The 26845-nt window shown below is 39.8% G+C and overlaps 1 protein-coding gene across 1 annotated transcript in view; it reads right to left on the bottom strand.

Annotated features, from left to right (window-relative positions):
* Window positions 1-26845, bottom strand: part of CNTLN (centlein) — a 282411-nt gene that overhangs the window by 108030 nt on the left and 147536 nt on the right. Inside the window, exons 11-12 of the mRNA XM_077817689.1 lie at window positions 24806-24927; window positions 17740-17865 (exon numbers count right to left, since the gene is read on the bottom strand). Of these exons, the coding sequence (XP_077673815.1) occupies window positions 17740-17865; window positions 24806-24927 (248 nt within the window). The remainder of the gene's footprint in view (window positions 1-17739; window positions 17866-24805; window positions 24928-26845) is intronic.

Genomic DNA, 26845 nt, shown 5'->3' with positions numbered 1-26845 from the left:
TACATACCTGGTATACAATACACTCAGTATTGAATATCAGAAAATGAGAATGACATGGAAGCAAATACAGTTAATGGTGTATCTTTTTATCATGACTGTTTGCAGACAAACACCTTTCCACCATCATTTATGAGGCCTTTAGCTATACAGAGTAGACAGGAATCATTGCCATGGGAAGAACAAGACTTAAAATGAAGCAGTTCCCCTGGCCTCTATGCCAATTGTTCCAAAACTTAGTAGTAGAAAATTGTTGCAAAGTTTAACAATATTTCCTGACCCAAAGTCTATGTAAGAGGTCTAAACAAATGCTTTTTAACATGCTTGCAAATGTAATATGTAAGCAGAACTATATCCTGGTTATTTTCCTCCTCCTCCCTCTGTAAAAAATGCTAATAAGTAGAGCTCTAAAAATGTTCATATATTATTTTCTCAATGCAGGATCTTCTGTCAAACTACTGCCCATTGGTCCCCTTTTCAAGTCTCCATGTCATAGCAACCGTACTCCAGTGAAGTCTGGATAGGAGTCTCTTCAAAGCCCATCCACATTGATTCTAGATTGAACAAAGTGATTCTAGTGACATGAGGCACTTCCCCTCCCCTCCGCAATCTTTTCACTCCAGGAATCAAAAATAAGCTGTGGGATAATTCAGAACTCTAATCTACTGTAACCACAGAGAAAAGAAGGCAGCCTCAAAGCTCAGATATTGTGAATAAGAGATCCCAGTGTTATTTTGGAAGAGAAGCTAATACATGCTGTGGCTATCATAGACAACTATAAACATAGAAATATTGGATTGTTTGATATATTTCAATTAAGAAATCAAACCTGGAATAGAGAACCAAATTGGGTTTTGATACTATCTCAAAGGCAGTTTTGTGTGTGTATCTTCTGTTTCACTGAACAAGTAGTGAGCAAATAGCAGGGTGTTTGTAGACTCTCAAAAGATCCACAACACTAACGGAAGCGGAGAGGTTGCCCCTTTACAGTGGGAAGGAAGTCTCTCTGCAGAATTTTTCTGCACAAATGCCACCTGATTCTGGTTTGAAATGTGGAAGAAGAGCTCTTAACATCAGCATATGCCTCCTCCAGTTTCTAGCCACCAGTAAAAAATTATCAAAGCTGAACATATTCCAAAAGAACTGTTGGTTTTGAATATTACACAAATTTTAGGCCCATTCTTATTGTGGCAATAAAATCATGGGTTCCACAACTTTAGGATCTTTCCACAAATTTCACTATATTTCTGCAATATTCCACAAATTCTAAGCTTTAATTAAATAAAAACTAAAAGAAAACAAAAGACCAACTCAGTAAATTTCGAACTTTTCTCCTTTGATGACAATACCAATCCTCCTTCTGTCACACCAGACTGTGAACAACTGAAGGAAAAAGAGATGCCATTTTTACACTGTTGATCGTCAGAATCCCCTCACCTGTCAGTCGATGGGAAGAACTGCAGCTCAAGTTACATCCTTGTATGGCATCACTATATAAGCCATCCGATCATATTACTATACACATTCAGAAACATGAAAACCTGATAGCATTAATATTCAAAAGGAAAAAGAAAAATTACTTTAAAAATCTTTGAGATAGTCTATTTTATACTTCATAAAATAGTAGTAGTAAAAGGGAATTTGTTTCTTGACTTTTTGGTTCAGCTTTAAGCTTCTCATGACAGTGTTAACTTGGCCATGTTGCACATATGTACTATTTTCCAGTCTTCTTTTCTATGTTTCTGTGTCAGTTGTTAAATACATGCCATGCCAGAAAATACACAGGATCCTCAATACGGCAGAGTTAACATTGCTCTAGGAACCCTAACTTCTCCCAGTTCCTACCTTTTTTATTTAAATTGCACAGCTTTAACACATGGCGTTTAATATTCTTATTCTTATTTATTATTTTATCTTGTGGTGGCACCTAAAGGTTTTTAACTATATCTGACTGAAGCGGAATTTGAAGGAAGAGAAGGCAACAACCTTAGAGATGAAATTGGAGATACTATTACATGTAAAGGAAGGAGCATAAAAGAAGGCACAAACGTGGCTGCTAAGAGGAGCAGAGAAGCAATGCAAGGATATGAAAAGCCATGCAAAATGGATGGTGGGGGATGAGCTGGTAAAAGAAAAGAGCAGATAAATAGGGAGGGAAGAGCTGTGAGAAGTCTTGCAGGAGAGCACATGAAGTTTGAACTTGATACAGCAGAAAAGGGGGAGCCAGTGGAGTGCTTCAAAGCGTGGAGTGCCATAGAAGATCAGGCGAGGAAGATGATTGGGTTTTAAATACATTACTAGAGGTGGCAAAGCAGTTATCGGGGAGGCTGGAGAGGTTTCTGTGATCCAGATGAGAAATGTGGACCTGGAAAAGGGTTTTCACTGTGTGGTTAAAAAGAGCTTGGATCTTAGAAAAGTTATGGAGGAAGAAATGGCTAGATTGGACATAGCTGGGATGTGCAGCTATGTTCAAGGGGAACGGGAAAGGAAGGAGTCAAAGATGACTCCCAGGTTATGGGCCTGGGGTAAATTCACACATTTGTAGCTACTGTTCTCTTAAAACAGTTAAGGTTGCTGTTACATTTTAAAGTCACTGTTATATTTGTGTTATGTAGTGTATAACATTACTCAACATGGTTTTAAAAAGTTAAACCTCCAGGACAAAGACTATTACAAGAGATAAAAATTGTACGGGTTCTGTGCTAATGAATATTAAATACTTTGAACTATTTTAACAAATTATACAGTACCGTAGATTGACATACTGAGTAAATGAGATCTGTAAGGGCATTCAAGTTTCAAAAATCTGCAGATATAATCCTAACCACTCAAAACTGACTGAAATAAACAGGCGAAGGAGAACTGAATATAAATTATCATTTGAATTTTTTAAAAAAATTAATACAAAATTGCATAGTACAGTCTCTGAGGGTATGCATAAAATATCTTGTCTCTCTATCCATGATAGACCTTAGGCAAAGGAGATTCATTACTAGCAATACCCATTAGTAACCTAGATGAAAAGAAAATAAGTAACCATTCTGCTAAACTTCGTTAAATTTCATTAAATTCAAAGTCCACAATCATATCTCTAATGATAATACTCAGCAGGTGAACCATTTTAAAAGATGTGATATGCTGGAGCTAATTAATAATTGCTCAGACTATAACTACTGTGACAAAGTTCCTGCTCTACCTTGCTGGGTCTTGTGCTTATTGGTGGATTTGCTCGCCTTGGAGCATCACAGCAGCCCTCAGCTTGGCCGTTTTTCTGAACCCACAGTCCAGGTCGACTCTTCCTGTGTCTGACCAGGAGTTGGGAGGATTTGGGGGGAACCCGGGCCCGCCCTCTACTCCGGGTTCCAGCCCAGGGCCCTGTGGAATGCAGCTGTCTAGAGTGCCTCCTGGAAGAGCTGTGCGACAGCTAAAACTCCCTGGGCTACTTCCCCATGGCCTCCTCACAACACCTTCTTTATCCTCACCATAGGACCTTCCTCCTGTTGCCTGATAATGCTTGTACACCTCAGTCCTCCAACAGTCCGCTTTCTCATTCTCAGCTCCTAGTGCCTCTTGCTCCCAGCTCCTCACACGCACACCACAAACTAAAGTGAGCTCCTTTTTAAAACTCAGGTGCCCTGATTAGCCTGCCTTAATTGATTCTAGCAGCTTCTTGATTGGCTGCAGGTGTTCTAATCAGCCTGTCTTAATTGTCTCCAGAAGGTTCCTGATTGTTCTGGAACCTTCCCTGTTACCTTACCCAGGGAAAAGGGATCTACTTAGCCTGGGGCTAATATATCTGTCTTCTATTACTCTCCTGTAGCCATCTGGCCCGACCCTGTCACACTACATGTGATCTTCACATGGACAAGGTTCTATCAGGTTTTGTTTACCTGAATATAATATAAACGGGTTTTGAAATGTGCCAAAATTTTAGTTTCTGCTGTGATAACAGATCTATTTACTAGTTATTTTAATTTCCTTTTACCCTTTTACAGTTTTACTATGCTAAAACATTATTTGGAAAGGAAACATGCTATTAATTATGTTCTACCCAAGATGGATGCCTCACTCAGGTTCAGAAATATTGAAAAATGACCTCAAGTATTTAACATGAACACATCAGAACAGAACAGAATTTAGTTTTATAAAGCAATTTCATATGTGAAGTATCTCTCAAAGCACTTTTTAAAGCAATTAGTATTGTCATGATTGTATGCACACAACCTTGGTGAGAAGGATACTGCTAAGCACAACCATGCATGGTACTAGAAACTACCATGGGGCCCAATCCAACTGCCACCAAAATCAATTGAAAGATTCCCACTAAAGTCAATGGGAGATAGACTGGGCCCTTCTAGAGAGAACGACTGTTATCCAAGATGCCTGGATGGTATAATAATTTTTTAAAAATAACGTTCAGTTGATTCTGTAAAGTAAAGCTGACAGTTACATTTACATAGATCCAGTAGTGATAGGCAAATCGCATACATACATTTGTCCAACAGCTTGCATATCAAGCCTATTAGGTGAGTTAAATATTTCCATGAATCAGAGAATATAATGTATGACTAGCTGATTTTCATAGCAAAATAAGATTAGAAAAAGATTTCCAACTGCCACAGGGGCCTTCCAACCAGTGTCTGGTTTCAAGACTCTCACTCAGCTTCTTTAGCAGGTATTTTACAGTTAATTCTAATAAAGACTTCCCTCAATGCCAGTCCCTCCACCCCGCCCCAAATTTAGTGTTATTTCTACTCTTCTCCGAAAAAGGGAAGGAAGGAATTGCCTTCGTCAGTATCAAAAAGCAAAATCACCTCTCTTTAAGTGTTGTCAAAACTTCTAGCTTCTCACTATGCACAGTTAAAGATAACAAGTTTGCAGCATTTAAAAATTTAACATTTTTGGATGCAGAGAAAGAATATTGGAACAAAACAATACAAGGAATACTGTTATGATTGGACAGGACTCAAGGATGTGGATGTATGAAGAGTTGAATCATTCTGGGGCTCTTGTAGCATAATTCAGGTCTAAAGCGCCTCAGAGTATACAAAACCTTAAATAGGATTAATAATATTAACAACATTATTAAGGTATTTTACTTGCTAGTTGTGCTAAGACAGACCAGAAGTGAGACTTGACTTTTGAATTCCATGGGCCAAAAGATCTACAGGGTAAAGCTGAATGGGCTCAGAAAAGTACGTCTACTATAAATGTTCAGCAGAAAATGTCTTCATTTCTTTTCCTTTGTTTATCATGGCTGGAAACATTGAGCTCCATTTAGTCATGCGGAATGCTGCTCCATGTGGCCACAACTTTTGTCACCTACAATGGATTCCAGTGGACATGTATGAGTATCAGTGGGTGCTAATTTTGCAATTGTCTCACTTATCATTGTTCTCCTAAACGACTGATGATGAATCAAGACATTCATTCCCTCTCTGCTTTCTCATGTTTTGGTGCAATAACTCCTTAATTCCTGCAATTCTCCATAACTGACTAAGGCACAGGAAACTAAGAAAACAGTGCTACTTCTTGTCCCAAAAATTTTCACTCTTTCGCTGAACTGTTATTTGTAAAAAAATACAAAACAAAATAAAACAAAACAAAAACCCCACCACAATTACAATAGCAAAAACACTCCAGTCACCATTGTCTAGGTAAGGTGGCACAACACTCAAATTATTCAAAAGCCAATGATCTAAAGCATTAATACAAAATCCTTTTGGACCAGGAAACTTCAGCATAGCATTTGACCAATGTGTGAGCTTAGTCAGTTTTGAGATGACAAGCATCATAGCACAAATCAGAGCCATCAGCGCATAATCACTTCAGAAAAGAGCCACCAATCATAGATATAGTTATTGTGATCCACCATCTTGAATTATAGCTTTTGTCCTTAAAACCCATCTTCACATTTTGCTTTTATCTCTCGCAGGTGACAGTCACTATGGGCCTAGGAGAAGAAGCAGCTTTCAGTTCTGTAGCCCTGGAGAGCTTTGAGTGAAAGTTACTTTTTAAAATGGCACCACTGATGCAGAGATAATCAACATACAACCATGCACTCCAGTTTCTGAATATACCCAACTATACATTTATACTTACAGTACTTCTTTTTAACTTCTGCACAAATGCTCATCTTCTAGGCAGCTTTGTAACCCTACATATCTTCAGAAATAGTCTGGATGTAGTCTATAAGTCAGCCTGGAGTCTCTCAAAAGTTTTCATTTCATCCCTGAAAGAGCATCCCCAAACACTTTCTGGCTAAATTCTACCAGTTTTACTCAGATTGAAGAATACCTTACTGTGCAGTTATTATTTATTATTTCTAAATTTAAAAACAGGAGCTCATCCAGTTCTCTGGGCACTTATTCCCTAAAATTAAAAATCTCATTATAAACACAAGGACTGCCCCAGACATACTTGTCTCACTCAGTCCATCCCCTCTTCAACAGCTTGAACAAAGAGAAGGAAAAGATGGGTTTTGCAGCATGCCCGGAAGGTTAACAAATATGGGTTCTGGTAGCTCCCTTCCAGAGAACTCCCTGCCAGCAGCTCCCCCTCTTGTACAGTGAGAGAACTCCAGCTTTAGCACCTCTGCTGTTTTCAACTATGGTATTGTATCATGGGGGAGAGAAATTACCTCCCAGGTAATTAGCTCCCAAACCATTTAAGACTTTATAGGTTAAAACTGACCCACTGAATTCCACCCTGAAGCTTATTGGTAGTAGTTCCACTGAAATAAATGGGAATTCTCAGAGACCATGTTACAATTCAACATTAGTGAGGGTGGCAGAATCTGACCATAATCGTCTTGTGGCTCCATCTACGTGATACAAATGTTTTCTTAACTATTTTGGGAACAAAGTTAAAGGTTGGGGAGGCTTTAAAATACACTCCACACACCCATTTCTTAGATTTTGGTTTCATTTACAAAGAAACTAATCACAAATTCCAGCTCATACCTTCTCCCCAGGCTTGGTTCCTTTTAGCATTCTCCCCAAGGGCCTAGAACCTAGGTTTTATATGCTCAGAAAGTCACTTCCATCTCCCTTATAGCCAAAGTGAAGTTAATGAGTCCTGCCTAGTGCAATGAGTCAGCAGGAATCCATCAGCAGTTCCCTACAGGCTTCCAACACCTGCTAACAAGGTAGATCAACAGTAGAGCCCTGCCACTATACTATATTCTGTGGACAAATATCCTGCATGCAACATCAACACATTTTGATTACTATCAATAATTGGATGAAAGTCATCCTTCTCTGTTGCAACGTAAGTCATAAGGACATTAAGAGGGGTAAGGAAGCACAACGCATGTCACTGTATGTACCTCTTCTTCTTCATTTATTTCTTCCAACTGTGCCACAGTATTGCTGAGCAATTTTGAAACCAAACAATATTAATTCTATCTACACTAATAATTTATGCTGGACATTGTGTTCATTTGCAAAGATACTGATCTTGACACACCATAGTTTCACAAAAAGAAAAGGAGTACTTGTGGCACCTTAGAGACTAACCAATTTATATGAAGTGAGCTGTAGCTCACGAAAGCTCATGCTCAAATAAGTTGGTTAGTCTCTAAGGTGCCACAAGTACTCCTTTTCTTTTTGCGAATACAGACTAACACGGCTGTTACTCTGAAACCTGTCATAGTTTCACAATGGTTTCCACTGTCATACACCATTCTGAATTTTCCTTTACATTAGGTTATTTTCCAAATACCCCAATACTTAATTCTTTCAGGGCATTATAAGAGGTAACACAGGAAAAAAAGAGAGCTATAGCACCAGTTTTTCAACTGATGTACTCCTAACTTGTTCTAACAAATAGCTGTACATCAGCACTAAATCATCTACAACATATAGTTGTTTACCTATCAAATTATTAGGATACATAGGTGCTCATACCACCTGAATATAACCAGAGCTTGGGCATAACATGCTTTATTGAAAGAACAAAATTTTGTAATGTTCATCATTTTTAATTCTCTGTGGTTATAAAGATACCATGTGGAGCCCCCACACCACTCCAAACAAAAGATATGCACTTGCTGGGGTTTTGTTATATTAACGAAAAAAAAAAGATAATTTCAAAATAACTACATAAACCCCAGCCAGAGCTTCGAGGGCTCTGTCCCTCAGGACTTGACTGTTCCAGATGCTAATTCTTACTGTCAGAGGGCTACCACCACATCTCCAGCAGGGTAAACGAGCAACACTTGCCCCAGTGAGACAGCAATCATTTACCTGCAGCTCCCTGCAGAATTCCAGCATCAAGTAACAGGGTAGGACAAGAAGAAACTCCTTACACAATCTTATACACCAATTAAAAAAAAAAAGGGTGGTGAGAGCAAGAATCTCTGGTGTGCATTTTAAAACCATCCAAGCAAAGGATGTTACTTTCCACCACTGCCCTTGGATTAGTGTACAGTCTTCTTTAATTTTTTTAGGAAATAGAACTGACTGAATCCTCCCTTTTCCATAGCTGGACAAGTACAACTGTTCTATCTGGTCTAACCTTTTCTTCAGTGTCCAATGAGAAAGTTGCATTCAGCAAACTAATTCAACTCAGAAGTTTGTGTATAGACATTCTTTGAAAGACTTTAAAATTGTTGACCTTCAGGGCACAATGCAAAGCCTATCCATTTTCCCAGGTGTTTGGCCAGGAGGATGGCAAGAGAAATTGGGGTTCTACAGCATGATGGGGTACTCATCTGCACTGCTGATTTGACTCATTTATTTTTATTATGGGGTTGAGCTTTCTGTATTTTTATATATTTTAAGTTTGTTATTATTGTGATCTTTATAATTGACTTCAGGGTGCCTCAAACTGTTAGGGAGAAACATTCTTATTTGCAGTTAAGAGGAACAGATAAAAATAAATAGTGTCAACCAGGAACCTTTTGTGAATGAAGCTCACTTGATTTGGCTGTATTAAGTATAGTATGTCAGACATGAACTGACTAGACAGTAACTTCAGGAAGGAGTATCTTGCCAAGAAAATGCCAATTCTTTCCCCAAGGATTGCACCCTTAAGGCTGCAGCAGATGACTCCTTGGAGCACTCTTCACAAACACTACATCCTTTGGTACGAACAGATCCAGTGGTAGTACTTGGAGAAGGTGTCGCCAGAGCTCAGATGACTGCCTAGCTGAATTCAATCAGGAAGGCTTCTCCTCTCTCAACCTCAGAAATGGCCACGACTCTAAGGAAATTAGCCTTAAATTTGATTGGGCAAGGAAGGATTGCCAAGATGCAAGGTGAGCCAAATGCAGGAAAAGGTCAGTGCAGGAAAGGATGGCTGAAGCAGTTTTTTAATCTCTTAGTGGGGACCTTATTAGAGAATGAAGAGGGAATGGGACTTTTTAAGATGTTGCATCCAGAACAAGTAGGTCTTCAGTGCCCTCTGGATGTCAAAAGTGTGCCAGAGAATTTCCATCCACACCGACATCTTAGGTCAGATGGTGGGGGAGGGGAGCATCCTAATTAAGACTTTTTATAAGGAAGATGGGATAAAGTAAAAAGCACTATCTTGTTTCATGGAACAAGAGGTAGGAGGTGTAACAATCTTGGGGTTCACTAAATAAACTGGCGAATAAGAAAGGAGTAAAACTTTAATAAAACAAACTGGAAAGCATCTCTGGTGAACTGCTGCACACAGCCATGCGGTGTTCCCAACCCCTGCCTAACAAGCACATCCCCAAATTCCCACATTCACAACACTGTCCCTTCTGAGGGAGTGTCTCCAAATCACAATCTTTTGTAAACATCTCTCTGCAGGAGGATTGCAGTCCAATGATGCAAGCTCCTTCACTGATTGGGGAGAAGCAACGGCTACCACCTGCTAATGAGTCTTCTGATAAGGGAAAACTCTACTCCATTGCACTTGGGTACAGCAGGACTAACTCCACTCATTTCAATGGGCCTAGATACAACAGAGAAAAAATTCATCCTTAAAATCTTTAAACAGGTGTCACAAAGTAGGATGGGCAGGGTTGACACATCAGTATGCTTGTTTTGAATTTTTCTTGTACCAAAAAGTTGTTAGGACCGTATGATCTGAGGTAGGCCTGAACCTGATCTGACTTTTCAAGAATCAAATAGTATTTTGACCCCCCCAAAAAATAGCTTTGTTCCTACAATGCTATGATTCAGGAATATTTGCCTGCAAATAGTGTGTCTGTATATTTGTGTGTCAGCTAACAGCCTTGGGAGGTAAGAGCAAACCTTGGAGCAGGTGTTTGATTTAGACTGTGAGAGAGAGCAAGAGACATTGCATATGTTTGGGAATAGTGCTAACAAAAGAAAGAGTAAAGCAAAAATACCAGCAGTACTTACATTTTGGGCACTTTCAAACTATCCAGGATGATTTTTTTGGAATTAATTTAGAGGAAGAAGATTTTAAACCCACAGAGTTTACACAAAAAATTGCAGTCCTACTTGGCCGAGGAAATCTGGTATTTAACTATATAGATTCTCTAATCTGTCAATCTTCATTTCTTAGATTCATGATCTAGAAACATATGTCTATCATACTTATTTCCAGACCCATTCACTTACTGGATGGATAAAAATAGCAGGAAGTGATATCTACTGGTCCTAAGTGAAGCCTGTCTGATTTATAACGTCTATCCAGCAGAGAGTGATGACAAAAATTGCCTCTCTGACCCCTTCCCCACCCCACTGTCTAGTCACACAATGAACAAAGGGAATAGTCCTATGGTTGTCAATAGTTAGTTGCGGGTGTTAAATTTTATATTAATAGTTGCTGGGAAATCAAAGACATGCCAACAATTAAGGATTCAAATAGCATAAACATATAGCATAAATTGCAGCTTACAAAACGAAGACAGAAGATGGAATTTGATGCCAATCTTCTTTCTTTCCTCATCCGCCTATGCCCCTACCTGGTCATGATGTATGGGCTGCCAGGCTAAATTTGAGAGAGCAGCATTGTGGAAAAGTGTGGTGAGTACTGAAGACTGCAGTTCCTGCAAGAAAATCCAGCCCATGATTTTCTTACAGCCTTAATTATATGTTTATTCTTTGTACCAAAAATTTGTACAATTTTTCCTTTTTTGAAAAGTATACTTGAATTTATATATCAATTTATATATCAAAAATGTCTAAACAGTGTGGGTGGATGGGTGCGGGGGGGACAGAGAGAGAAAGAGAAGATAATCCAACCTGGAACTATATTCCCTTTAGGTGGAGGACAGAATGTAAGGTTCAAGGCAGGGGAACAGGTGCTTGAGGCATTTACTTGCCCACACACCCACACAGAATAGGAAGATCTATGCAGTGAGGGTCTTCTTCTGCATATGGCTCTAGAGAGAATTATTTCTCCCTCTCAATGTTTTTAGCCCTTCAAAAAAATCAAGAACCCAGTGTAAACTGACACTGTGCTGTCTTCCTGAGTCTGCAGACAGAAGCCTCCAGTATTTCTTCCCCCTGGTTTTTTGTGTGTTTGTTTTTTGCCTGAGCATCAGCAGCACAGTGAAATTAATAGACTCTGGACCAAGGTTGGCAATATTCTGGGAAAAATTAGTTTAGGACAGGCTGCTGGTAAATACTGGATTAAACCCATTTTAAATCAGGAAACTGGTGGAAATAATTGCATCAATATCCAGCAAGTTCAGCAAGCATAGAATGAATCTTTTCAAACTTTGGATACATCCATTCAAAACTGACGAATCGGCTCAGTTTATCTACTACTTCAAAGTTGATCTTCTGCTACGGAATGCTGCATGGCCAAATGGAGTGGTAGTCTGCAACTCCGCACGCTTCAAGCCTACAACTCTGCATTATTGATGTTTTCATATGATGGAATATATTTGACATTTATTTATATACTACTGAAAACTGAAACATAAGTCATGACATACAATTTTCTGGAGAAAATACGAAACCAAAATGCACACAGAAATTCCAATGTTCAATATTATAATTACATACATTAGTATTGCACTCACTGCAGTTTTACTTTATTTGCACAACCCTAAATTAATCTATAAATCAACTGCCTTATGTAACTACAGTCTGAATATGTACCTAAAACTAAGTATAATGTGGTGTGCATTAATTATCCAGTTTTTAAAATAGAAAATGCCTTAAACTGCAATTAGTTTTTCCCAAAGCAATAAAAAACATGAAAAAGCTGGTAAAAGCTACCGCTGGTAACTACTATGCCATCCCAGCTCTGGAGAGGCTATCCACTTATGACAGCCTCTTCACTTAAGGCAGCCTCTCGCCCATGTGGCACGGTTTACAAGAAATAGATTGCTTTGCACTTGCTGAGTTATTGCCAGATAGTTTTCCAGATATGATAATAAAGTTTTGGCCTAGTTAAATCACTTTCCTGGTACCTAGTCTTGCCCACAGCAATGTCAGAATTCAGGTTTCCTTTGCACACTTAATTCAGTCTCTTTGTGCCTGTGTATTATGATACAGCCTTTAATTACATGACCACATACTATTTTTCCATGGAAACCCCTGCCTCTTCAGATCTGAAGCAGAACTAAAACCCTATTAAGGCTGTTTATGGGGACTTAACAGGACTACATAGTCGCAACAAAAATCAGCAGACTGGCTAATCCCATATCATTGCACCAAGAGAGTCTGGGTAAAGTAAGAGAAACACTAAGGTAAAATGCTTCAAAATACAGATTGAACCCACATTCTGTCTGGTAACCAGGACTTAATAAGTAATTGCAAGATTTGGTGGAAACTTGTGACAAGAGTGCCAGAGAAAGGCTTAATAATGTGACATAGGTCGTTAATCCTATCAGTCCTGCCAGATCACTCTCAGCACAAAATAGTAACATATCTGCACCAGTTAGCAGATACAGTTTATTGCTGAAATCTAACTGGCAATTTATTTCAAAAAGTATATAACTACCGTATATTATTGGTAAAAATGAGCTATTGGGGTAAAATATTCAAAAATGGCTAAGTTACTTTCAATGGGATTTAAGATCCTAAGTGAGTTTAGTACTTTGAAAAATTTCACTCTCAATCAATGTAATTGTCACTTTTTTTGACCAACAGGTATCTTGCCAGATAATTTTTAAAAATTGTTTTTGTTGTTGAGCACCAATCGACCTCAGCTACAAATTGCCTAGCTGCTATATTTGGACTCAAACGGAAGGAAAAACCAGAAAAAATAACTTTACGAAAGCAAAACTAATTTTATTGCTACTGATTTTTAAGCCAGATTCTGCAGCCATTATTCACACTGAGTAACACAAGTTGTGCCAGTGATTACTTGTACTGAATATTAACTTTCTCAAGTTTTTCAGCTGTTTTATGCAACTAAAATAAAAGCTAATTTTTGTACTGGCACTATGGTTCATTCTCCCCAGTGAAGTTTGAAAGGCCATTTGAATATTGTGCTATTTGACTTGGGGGTGGGAGTGATGAAAGTGCTTCACTTTATTGGGCTCATGTAGATCCTGAATATGGAAACGAGAATTGCTTTTGATGTCAACAGCAATATAATATTTGAAGAGTACCGCACACGTCATGTGGGATAGCGACCACAGAACTATCAAACACAGAACAAATAAGGGGAATTATTCATCCTACCGGTAACTCCATTGACTTGATTTGGCCAGTTAACTTTTATAGTACTACTGAAATGTTATGAAATTAACGTTCAATAACAAGAAAAATAATGAAAATATATTTCAATAATTTAGATGACAGGCATCCTTTAAAGTCAGGTTATTCCAACTGCCATATTTTTTGTTTCTTCTCCTGTCCCTTCAGTTCTGAAAAGAGTTTAGCACCCGATATCGCTAGGATTCCTGGCTTTTCAAGGAGAATGTGCATTTGTTTCTAGCCTTGGTAGTTTACAGGACACCAGGCATAAAACCTGTCATTGTTCAGCTGGACTAGTAGTGCTTTCGTGAAACTGATCCAGGTCTCAATACACTAACTCCCAGATCTTGGACCAATACAATTTTTTATCCCGGAGGATGAAAAGGAAGAGGTTTTATAAAGCATGAATTGTAAAATGTGGCTCTCCATCCACATCTGATACACAATCTGATGTCTGAAATAATGTACTGTATCTTGGCAGAAAGTGAATAGTGGTTTTTGAAAATGACAGAGAGAAAAACAAATACAATTGTCAATGAAAATATTTTCTGTGTACACTGAGAATTCTTCTTTTCTCCTGTTAGGATAGAGGCCAATTACAGTAACAGTGCAAGAATCCCCACCTCTCCAGAGGAAAAGGGTTAAGAAGGAGATATTCACTATTGTGAAATACATGCAGAGAGAACCTGAACCAACAGTGCAGTCCCATGATTATTGATTTTACTAACTATAAAATCTAGTAATAGATTGTAATTAATGTTGGAGTAGACATTCAAAGGCACAAATAGCACTTATGTCTGTAACTCCTATTAAGTTCAATGGCCCTTACAGGCAGTGTCTTTGAAAACCTACTCCATTATTAATAATAAGTACATAGATAGCACAAAAAACATACGCTATTCTTTACAAAACGCAGAACAAAACATGCATCCTGCAGGCACAGTGACAGCCATGATATATTTTTACAACTAATGCAGGTATAACAACATACATGGGACAACAGTCCAAATACTGGATTAACAGGCAGGCAGAAACAATGTATGTCTTGTTTTATAAGATTAGGACAGCAAATATTGCATCTGTAAAATTGTCTCAGGATAGTTTGTATTACCAAGGAAAGTATGTTAGCATAATAGATTTCAGGAAGAAAAATGAAAAAAATTCATAATTCACCTCAGCTTTAGAGATGGCTTTATAAGAGATCAACATATAGATTCAATAGTGATCAACATTCTCTGCCTTGAGTGTTCTGCACCTCATAAATCCAGGGGGAAAAAACCCTTGTGTTTAAACACTTTGACCAAGACTTTAAAAAACAGGTGCCTAAAATTCAGCTGCTACATACTTACTTGTTGGCATGAATAAATGCCCAATTTTCAAATGAGATGAAAATTCAGCAACTCCCATTACAATGGAATCATCAGACACTGACTCTAATAAGGAGGAAACTTTACAAAGTAAGGGCCTGATCCAAAGCCCACTGAAGTCTATGGGAATCTTTCCATTGACTTCAGTAGGCTTTGGTCCAGGCCCTAAGAAAGAAGCTACCTTCCTGACTTCAGTGATGTGTCTAACATATCCTAACATGAGTGTTGTCTTACTTTTAGGTCATGGATCATGCTGCAGGAGATTTATCAGGCCTGTACACCCTTTTGTGGGATTATTGCAGAGTGGCATTTGGAATTTATAGGCCTTCGTACAAGATTGAAGCCTGTTCTGTCATTTGTTCCCCCACTGAAGGATTTCCCAAAGTAGAACGGGACAAAGGTCTTCACTGAAGACAATTTTCCCTCTTTGACATTCACTCTTTTGCTTTTTCTACACACAGAAGTTGCATCAGTTTAAAACACTTTTTCAACCAATTTAGTTAAGCAAATGGGAAAATCCTATATAGACACTCTTACTTGGATTTAAGAGTGCCTTACTTCGGTTTACGTTAAACCTGGTTCTAATCAACTTAAGCTAATTTGATAAATTCTGTCAATTAATGTGACCATACAACCTTTTGCACAAGTTTAAGTAAATCAATTTTGATAATTGGTGCAACTCTGAGTGTACATAAATTCTTTATCCAGCTGCTAAAAGAGAAATCTGAATCTGCAAATGAGTCTCCACCCCAGGCAGAATCACAAAATTATACAAGACCTCATCTTGAATACCTTATTTAGGCACACTCAGTCCTCCAAACGGGAATTTCCTTGAGTACAGTTGAATGAAATCAGAACCAACACTGAATGAGAACCTTAATATGACATGCAGAAAGTAGGAAGTATTTCTGTTTACTTCTTTAACTGACTACCAAAAAGCTAGCCTACCAATTAGCAGTAAATCACAACAAACCTCTCCAAGTGAACTCATCCCCATCCTCCTCTGGACCACATACTCTCCAGAAACCAGAGCAGCAGATTGGATATCTGTCAGGTATCCGGCAGAATTTAAGCTGTTGGTTTTGACCTATAAATCCTAAACAGAAATGAGGCCAATTCTCTCTCTATGTCATTTTGCCACAGGTGTGGTCAGTGGAGGCACCAGACCTGAAACTTGACTGATATAAAAGAGAGGATGTAGCTGGCAGGGCATTCCCCATGAAGGCCCCTCAGATTTTGAACTCACTCCCCTACTGCTCTGAAATAATCCAAGTTTATTCACTTCCAGGGCATGCACAGTGCATGAGCCATTTGTTTTTCCTATCAACACGAGGGCTTTGGGAGAAGATTTGTAACATGTTTTGGCTAGTAGGTTATTGTTGGCTGTGGTGGATATGCTGATTAGTGGTTGAAGGAGAATTACAAGATTAACTATATAGTTGCATCTTTAACTGTCAGAAAGCACCTATAATAAGGGATAGGTGCTCCTTTCTGGTGGAGGTGCATACAAATCAAAATAAATAAATAAAATAAACAGGCACAGTGACGGCCATGATATAAATAGCTAAACAGAACTAGGAAATAAGAAGAAAAAATAAAATGCTGAGGTGACAAGAATGACTTCACCAAGGCAGGCAGTAAAAATTAACAATACAGAGCTGCATGCAGTACATCTACTGGCAATACTGTATGTAAGACGTGTAAGCTGAACACATGCACTTGTACATGGACTCACCTACCGATGACAGAGAATTTTAACAGCTGTGACTTATTAATTTAGCCTTCATGGTAAGCTCCATAGAGTGGATATATATGGAGGCAAAATGGGAGAATAATTTTCATTAATGTCATACTGACAAACAAAAGCCTACTCAAAGTTTGAATAAAAGTTCCTTATGTATCTTGATTATTAAACAACATGATCAACTTGACTTAAAGAAATTGTTCAATAGCATGAAAATGCTAATTATGTTGTACTAACTTCCTTTTGTCTAGTATAAAAGGAAGTTTTCTTACTTTGCCAGGCTGAGTATAATAGTCTATGAATTTTGAGATCAAAGAAGCAAATGGAATGTTTTCTAAAGTAAGAGTTTCCTTCACCAAGTTTTACACTTACTACAGCTAAAAGAGCTGTGTGAAGGGATCAGCACTAAACCCAAAGGACAAGCAGTGCACAGCAAGAAAGAGAGCAACTCCCTCGTGCTTTTTGCAGGTCACTACCAAGGACTGTGTTAGCAGATCCACACCAGACCCTTAACAGGCAGCTCTGCTGCTACCAGTAATTAGCTTGGACAGCTCTGGCTCCAAGAGTAGCAGCAAGGCTACACCATAATGAGCTCAGCTGGGATTAGTAGGACAGGGCAGGGAACCAAGAGAGCAGAGGCATTCTGCACTGCGTATGTATCAAGGAGATCAAACAAGGATGGCTGGCTAGGTTATCCCCTCACCACCTCATTCCAAAAATGAAGCACGGCAGTGTATAAAATACAGGCTAATGAAGAGCGACACCTCCAACAGATGAGAGCCACATTAATTAACACAATCCCTAGATCATGTAATACAGTTTTTCTGTTAGTGCTAGCAAACTTGTAACTTGTCACTGATTTAAGAAAAAAACCTGATATTTTTTCCTTTTTGTTTCTGGTAGAAGATAATGGTTTAATCTTGGAATTTTGTAAGGAATTCCTCTGTGTGGCCTTCAAGCTGCAAAGACAAAAAGCTTCAGAAAACAAGCACCATGTTTCTCCATGAATATATCATTTAAAAAGGAAACTCACTTTTCAATCAATAGCTTTTTATGCTCCCTTTTGAAATATGCCAGCTCGTTCCAGACAGCATCAGAATCTTCTTGGCGAAGCCGGTGGGGATCTGCACGCTGGTGTTTGCTTTTAGTGTTTTCAGTCCTGCTAATAAATGAAAAGACTTTTGTTTTAAATAAACATTTATTTTAACATTTTAAAACCAACAAGAAAAAAAAAAGGTGACTCTCTCTTTCATTCTCAGTCACACACACACACACACGCTTGAAATTGCTACTAGTGGATGTAATTCTTGTATGCTGAATTCAGTTTTATTGGATAGGACTCCTAAAATCTGGTGTATCTAAATTAAAGTTCCAATTAAATAACTTCCAAAAGATAGCCTGCTGGTATGGCAGCAGGCTCTGAACTGATGTGTGGCAGATCATAGTGTCTCCCTCATTCAGTCAGTCAACAGAGAGAAAGTACAAGGTGACGGTGTTGTACAAAGTCTCCAAGAAAGGTTCTGAGCCACCAGCTCTTCTAGCACCTCCTGTCAATCAATCTGTAAGTGGCACATGTATCCAGTCTTAAAGCAAGCTGATAGCCCATTCTTGTAGATAAAGAGTGTGTTAGAAACACACAATTTAGGGGAAACACAGGAAAGAAAGAAGATTTCAAAACTTCTATTTCACTTAAATGCCCTTACTGTGTATTAACGATGATGCCAGGGAGAACAATTAAATAAAACTATTCCTGCCTGAAATTCTTTTCATTCTCACTGTGTGCCAAATTCTTATCAAGGCAACAATAACCTACAAAAGAGTGGAAGGCCCCACCGTCCCTGCAGTCACTGATATCAATGGAAGTTGATTGTGCAACTGACGAGAACTGGACCCCATCAGCTGCCATCCAAACAGCAGGTTCTTGAGGAATCAAAGCCACATCAGGCCTCTACCTTTTACAGAGAAACAGAAATTGCATACGAGCTTGATATTGAGATGTTCCTAATACACAATTTAAATGTCAGGAGTGGTTTGGGGTTACTTGTGATACTAAATAATGGTTTAATGTGTGACTTTCTTAATTTTTAACCCACTTTAAATTTCTACAGTTATGCCTTGGCCACTGCCCTGCCTTTACTTTATAGACACAGTTTATATACTCCATTCAGGAGGACAAGCCACAGGGCTTCATCCCGTAGTCTTCTCTATAAATCAGCTGGTAGGAGTTGCTATAGAAGCAATATAACTTGTAGCCTTTTTGCTTGTCCAAGAATTCTAAGTTGGCACTGGAACCTAGGTATCCTGAATATGTTCCCATTCAGCCAACAGCAGGTTTCATTTATATTTTATACAGGAAGTCTGTGCTGGTGAAAGATGCTACCCTGACCACAACCGAAACTGAAGTATATCCATTGGACATATATACAACAGTGAATGGACCATCCCGTTCACTGCCCCAGTATACATCAATACTGAAATTAAATTTCTTTACCTAAGGACGTGAATATAGTTCAGAGTGTGCATCCTTTCAGTCCTTGCGCTCTTAGTTGATTCTGTCACCAAGGGTGTCTATTAGACACCTGTATACTAGTTACTGGGCACAGACCATCATTTCATCAGCTCCCATTCAAAAGGTTTCAGTCACTGCAACCTGGACTGAATTTAAAACAGTCACCTAGAGATTAAAAGTTCTGCATGCTATTACTAAAGAACTGAACCATTTCAATCTTAGTTTAAACAAAGCTATATAATGTCATTTGTGTTTTAATCTTGCAAGGCTTCTTCCTCCCACAGAGAAAAAGTACTGAATGACTTCATAAATCTTAGAACTTTTCATCCTGATAAATGTTAAATAGTCTGTCTCCCTAGAAATGCTAGAGTATTGTGCAGGAGTGGGAATCTACTAAAGTGGATTAGGGATAGCTGAACTGGGGATATACTTGATGCCTGATTCTCATTTACACTAAGATCCCCTTATATCACTCTGGCACTAAAAAGCAGCTTTAAAAATGAGAGTAAATTATATTTACACCCATGTTAAGGCCTCTTGACTTGATTAGCTCTGGTCTACACTAGGAGTTGAGGTCGAATTAGCAGCGTTAAATCGATTTAACCCTGCACCCATCCACATGATGAAGCCCTTTTTTTTTTATTTAAAGGGCTCTTAAAATTGATTTCCTTACTCCACCACCTACAAGCAGATTAGCGCTGAAATCAGCCTTGCTGGGTCGAATTTGGGGTACTGTGAACACAATTAGATAGTATTGGCCTCCATGAGCTATCCCAGAGTGCTCCATTGTGACTGCTCTGGACAGCACTCTCAACTCAGATGCACTGTCCAGGTAGACAGGAAAAGGCCCACCAACTTTTGAATTTCAATTTCCTATTTGGCCAGCGTGGCAAGCTGCAGGTGACCATGCAGAGCACATCAGCAGAGGTGACCATGATGGAGTCCCAGAATCGCAAAAGAGCTCCAGCATGGACCAAACAGGAGGTACGGGATCCGACCGCTGTATGAGGAGAGGAATCCATGCTATCAGAACTACGTTCCAGTTTTCGAAATGCCAAAACCTTTGTCAAAATCTCCCAGGGCATGAAGAGAAGCATGAAGGACAGAGGCCATAACACAGACCCAAAGCAGTGCCGTGTGAAACTGAAGGAGCTGAGGCAAACCTACCAGAAAACCAGAGAGGCAAATGGCCGCTTCAAGTCAGAGCCCAAAACATGCCGCTTCTATGATGAGCTGCATGCCATTTTAGGGGATTCAGCCACCACTACCCCAGCCGTGTTGTTTGACTCCTTCAATGAAGATGGAGGCAACACAGAAGCAGGTTTTGGGGACGAGGAAGACTATGATGATGAGGTTGTAGATAGCTCACAGCAAGCCAGCAGAGAAACTGGTTTTCCAGACAGCCAGGAACTGTTTCTCACCCTGGACCTGGAGCCAGTATGCCCCGAACCCACCCAAGGCTGCCTCCCAGACCGGCGAGGCGGAGAAGGGACCTCTGGTGAGTGTACCTTTTAAAATACTATACATGGTTTAAAAGCAAGCATGTTTAATGATTAATTTACCCTGGCATTCGTGGCTCTCCTGGATGTACTCCCAAAGCCTTTGCAAAAGGTTTCTGGGGAGGGCAGCCTTATTCCCTCCACCATGGTAGGACATTTTACCACTCCAGGCCAGTAGCACGTACTCGGGAATCATTGCAGAACAAAGCATTGCAGTTTATGTTTGCTGGTGTTCAAACAACATCCGTTCTTTATCTCTCTGTGTTATCCTCAGGAGAGTGATATCATTCATGGCCACCTGGTTGAAATAGGGTGCTTTTCTTCAGGGGACATTCAGAGGTGCCCATTCCTGCTGGGCTGTTTGCCTGTGGCTGATCAGAAATGTTCCCTGCTGTTAGCCATGGGGGGAGGGGGCTAGCCACGCGCTGGGGGGAGGCAAAATGCGGTTTCGCTGAGGTCTAACCGAGTCAGTAAACTGCGCCAGCGTGCTTTTAAATGTCCAAATGCACATTCTACCACCATTCTGCACTTGCTCAGCCTGTAGTTGAACAGCTCCTGACTACTGTCCAGGCTGCCTGTGTACGGCTTCATGAGCCAGGGCATTAAGGGGTAGGCTGGGTCCCCAAGGATAACTATAGGCATTTCAACATCCCCAATGGTTATTTTCTGGTCTGGGAATAAAGTCCCTTCCTGCAGCTTTTGAAACAGACCAGAGTTCCTGAAGATGCGAGCGTCATGTACCTTTCCCGGCCATCCCACATTGATGTTGGTGAAATGTCCCTTGTGATCTAGCAGTGCTTGCAGCACTATTGAAAAGTACCCCTTGCGGTTTAGGTACTCGTCGGTTTGGTGCTCCGGTGCCAAGATAGGGATATGAGTTCCGTCTATGGCCCCACCACAGTTAGGGAATCCCATTGCAACAAAGCCATCCACTATTAACTGCACATTTCCCAGAGGCACTACCCTTGATAGCAGCAGCTCAGTGATTGCGTTGGCTGCTTGCATCACAGCAGCCCCCACAGTAGATTTGCCCACTCCAAATTGATTCCTGACTGACTGGTAGCTGTCTGGCGTTGCAAGCTTCCATAGGGCTATCGTCACTCGCTTCTCAACTTTGTGGGCTGCTCTCATCTTGGTATTCTGGTGCTTCAGGGCAGGGGAAAGCCAAGTCACAAAGTTCCATGAAAGTGCCCTTACGCATGCAAAAGTTTTGCAGCCACTGGGAATCGTCCCAGACCTGCAACACTATGCGGTCCCACCAGTCTGTGCTTGTTTCCTGAGCCCAGAATCGGTATTCCACCACATGAACCTGCCCCATTAGAACCATGATGCCCACATTGCAAGGGCCCGTGCTTTGAGAGAAGTTTGTGTCCATGTCCTCATCACTCTCGTCACTGCGCTGACATCGCCTACTCGCCCGGTTTCGCTTTGCCAGGTTCTGGTGCTGCATATACTGCTGGATAGTGCGTGTGGTGTTTAATGTGCTCCTAATTGCCAAAGTGATCTCAGCGGGCTCCATGCTTGCTGTGGTATGGCGTCTGCACTGAAAAAAGGCGCGGAACAATTGTCTGCCGTTGCCCTGACGGAGGGAGGGGCGACTGATGACATGGCTTATAGGGTTGGCTTACACGGAATTAAAATCAACAAAGGGGGTGGCTTTGCGAGAAACTGAATGGCCCCCTCAAGGATAGAACTCAAAACCTCAAGGACTGAACTCAAAACTGGGTTTAGCAGGCCGTTGATTTCACAGAGGGAGGGAGGAGAAAATGAATACAAAACAAATCTGGTCTATTTCTTGTTTTGAGCCACTTCATCTATCTTTATACATCTTGCTGGCAGCAGACTGTGCAGTACGACCGCTAGCCATCATCATTTCCTGGGTGCTCGGCAGAACACGGTGCAGTATGACTGCTGGTCATCATCTTCTGCTGGCTGCTGATTAAAAGACAGTGCACTGCTGGTAGGACTCAATCACCATGAAACAAAACTTAAAAGGGAAATGACCTGGCTGAGTCACTCCCATGTTTGCCCAGGCGCCCCTGACCTCATCAAGATCGGTTAAAAGAGCACCCAGGACTATGTCGATGACGGCTACCAGCAATGCAGTACCGCGTCTGCCAGCACCCAGGAGACATACGGTGACGGTTAGCTGAGAGGGCTCCATGCTTGCCGTGGTATGGCGTCTGCACATCAAGAAAAAAGGTGCAAAACGATTGTCTGCCCTTGCTTTCACGGAAGGAGGGAGGGAAGGGGGGCCTGATGATATGTACCCAGAACCACCCGAGACAATGTTTTAGCCCCATCAGGCACTGGGATTTCTACCCAGAATTCAAATGGGCAGCAGAGACTGCGAGAACTGTGGGATAGCTACCCACAGTGCAAAGCTCCGGAAGTCAACGGTTGCCTCGGTACTGTGGACACACTCTGCCGACTACATGCACTTAGAGCATTTGTGTGGGGACACACACAATCAACTGTATAAAAACGCTTTCTACAAAACCGACTTCTATAGATTCGACCTAATTTCGTAGTGTAGACATACCCTTAGAGAGGTGTAATGGAGCCTTAGGGTATGTCTACACAGCAGTGTAAGCCCAGGGTTTTAACTCAGGCTCAAGCCTAACTCTCCTTCTGTCTACACACAAATCATACTAACCTAAGGTTCCAGGGCCCCACGGGGTGGAGGGTCCATGCCTGAGTGAAGTCAGGATGCAGGGTTCAAGTTACATTGCTTTGCATTGTAGATGCAGCCCCATTGGACTCATGCTCTGAAAGTCTGCCAAAAGTATCCCACAATCCCAAGCGCAAACTTTCTTTGTGTTCTGGACAGCCAAGTTTGGTGGATAGTCAAGTTTTCCCACAAGTCAAGTTATGCCACGAACAAAGGGCTGCAGAGGCCACGTTTTGGGAGGGCACTAGGAAGTCTGGGATATGGGTGGTTGGACTCGAGCCTACATAATGCAATGCATATGCTGGAGGTCCAGTTTGGGACCCAGATTTCAACAATTCCTAACTGGCATTACAAATAAGTGTAGACACTCCAGGCCTAGCTACAATGTAAGCCCAGGTTTAGTAGAACTGCTAACTCAAGTTCTACTATACCTGGGCTTACATTGCAGAACAGACAAAACCCTAGTGTCAATGAGAATCTGACCATGAATCTTTCATTAGACATTATCAGGATTAACAGGAGTGAACCAAGACCCTGATTATGGAAAACATCCTTTTTCAGGAAAGCACTTAAGCACAGGTGAACTTTAAGCAAATTAAGTCCCAATCACACCTGCTTAAAAGTTTTCCTGTAACAGGGCTTAAATACTTCAGCCCTTAAAATTTCTAAAATTTAAATACTGTGATATATCTATAGTTCCAGAATGTCCCTAAATTAACACACAAGATTTTAGGCATAATTTTCAGATTTTAGAACGGGAATTTTTGCCAATTATGGTGGGATTTTGAAACATGTTGAAACTTGTACTTGCCAGAGTTTTAATATTCTCATTATTTAGGTTTTTTTTTAATTATAATATGATTAACAATTAGCTTCCAGGATGACCAGATATAATATCTTTAGAGCCATTTGGTAAAGGTGAATATTCTGCTTTTTGAAGCATATGCTGTTTTTTTCCCTTTCAATAACTAAAGTCAATCCTAATATCCTTTTTTAATATTTGAATTTTTCAATGTTTTACTGAGGGATTATTATTTGTATATTATTTAATAAATATATTTGTAAATAATTTGTAACATAAAAAGCAATTGTTTCATTACAGAAATTGAAAAACATAGAGTCCACAAATTAATCCCCTGGAGAATTAGATAGGCATAATAAGCAACCCTATCAGACCTTTGTCCAGCAGTCAAGCTTAAAATGAAATCTTAAACAAAGTAAGTAAAGATGTCAATTCATGACATTTTACTCTTATGATTTAATCTTAAAATGTAATCATGTGTTCTGTTTTAATAAAAGATAAAGACCTGATCATCACATAACTTCATTTGAATCAAATTCACTTTTAGAACACGTATACGATAGCTTCATTCAGATTTAATATTTAGGTGAAATGTTTTCAATGAGCTAGGTAACTTACTTGCTATAGCCCTCTTCCCACTGCTTTAATTGCTCTTTTACTGCTCTGTAGTTGGTCTGTAACATCTGCAACCTCTCCTTGCGTTTTTCATGGGCTTTTCTTAGCTCATCATTTTCTTGGGTCTGTATAACACCAAACAGAAAAATTAAGAGTTTGGTAAAATGTAATGGACAGCTCCATACTGACAGCATGACTAAGCTAAAATTCCAATTGTTACACATACAATTTGTTGAACTTAAGAAATTTAAACAGAAAGTTTGAAAATCAGAGTAATTAGTTTCAAATAACTGGTTTGCTATTTCTCATGACTACTTACAAGTAAATATGGCATCTCATCATTTTTCATGCTGCTTAAACAGTTTCAAGTATTTACTACCCAAGCTATTAATGTTCTTCCCACAGAGGCACTGATTTAGTACACATGGAAATATATAGGCTGAAAAGGGATTTTCTGCATTGTATTTTACTCAAACATGCATTTGTTAATATTATGGGCTACTCAGCATTTATATGTTTTATACATACACTGGGTGAAATCCTGGCCCCATTAACGTCAATGGCAAAAACTCTGTTGACTTCAAGGAGGCCAGGATTTCACACATTATATACATTTATTCTTATATTACCTAGTCTCTGACCTCTTGTACAGTATTAAGTCAGAAAAGTAGGGGAGGAAATTGACCCATGCTTTAATATGACCATGATCATGTGGGAAAACACAGGTCATTCTACAAGAATGGAAAAAAAATAGGAGTATGCATTGATTTATATTCCAGGATTGCATATAAACAAGGGTTTTACGCACCTTAATACTGCATCCCCAATAAATATAGGTATAAATATAACACAAGAGCATTTAACTGCATTTAATGCATATAGCATTCCTTACAGAATGGAGCAAATTAAATCCTAGAGTGTAATACAAAATTAAACAAATAGTAATTTGTAATAAAAGTTGGTCTCAATTCTTCTGCTGTGCTATGCACTGAATTCCCAATTAATTCAATGGGAGTTCTGCAGCACCTGCCCCTTCATATCAATATCATCAAAATACATTATTAGTAGATATGTACTGATTAAGAACAGGGAATACCTTTGGTATGAGCCAATAAATACAAATATTCTAGCACCTAGAGCTGGAAACAATAAAAATTAAATCTCACAATAAACCATGGCTAGTAGTATAGAGAAGTGCTTGTCTCTCCATATTTATGCTGAAGCTCGCTTCCCAACAGCAGCCTGATTTTTCAATACACATACTCAAAACGGAAACACAATCCAACTGAGACTTCAGATGCCACACTGCATCTAAGGTTAGAATTTTTCTAGGAATGTCTGATGCAAGACACACCACCAGGCTTAGAGATAGCCAGAATTCACTGTTCCCTGTTAAAACATTTTCCAGTTTAAGTGTCAAAAATACAAACAACCAAAACAGATTAACCTACAAATGTCAAAATCTTCTATAAGTACTGAAGGAGTAAAAGTGCCTTTCACTTGTTTTGAAGTTTCCTATACCAAAATACTTAAAGTTATCATATTAATACTAAAATGCTAACGAATGTACAGACTGTAGGATTCCCAAAGCCCCTTTTTTTGCAGGAAACTATTAACTAAGATCCAGATTCTCTGCTGTGCCCAGGTTTACTGCAGGGAGTGGGGTGCAGGAAGTGGGGGAGTATAAAGAAACCAACTGCAGATGCCCAATTCTCAAGACCAGGACTATGCCAGCGCCAGACCTGAGTGCTGCTCTGATCTAGCATAGCTGATAATAGGCCCCAACAATATATTGGCCTCTGAGAATGGCCAGTATGCAGTAGCAATCCAGCCAACTCTGTCATGCTCCTGGCATACCCTGCATATAAGTGCATGTGGTGGTGTAAATAAATATGCCAGCTATACACCAGCAGAGAATTCCAGCATGGCTCGGGTAATTCTCAGATGACAGGATCTGCCCTATTTCTAGCCCCTTTATGCAGCTTTGGGGCCTTGAGAATCTGGTCCTAAAATATTTAAAAAACATATAATAATGGCCTTGAG

This window comes from Eretmochelys imbricata, chromosome 5 (assembly GCF_965152235.1).
Source record: "Eretmochelys imbricata isolate rEreImb1 chromosome 5, rEreImb1.hap1, whole genome shotgun sequence".
Lineage (NCBI taxonomy): Eukaryota > Metazoa > Chordata > Testudines > Cheloniidae > Eretmochelys > Eretmochelys imbricata.
The sequence above is the reverse complement of the archived record's forward strand: the minus strand, read 5'-3'. Positions and strand labels throughout refer to the sequence as shown.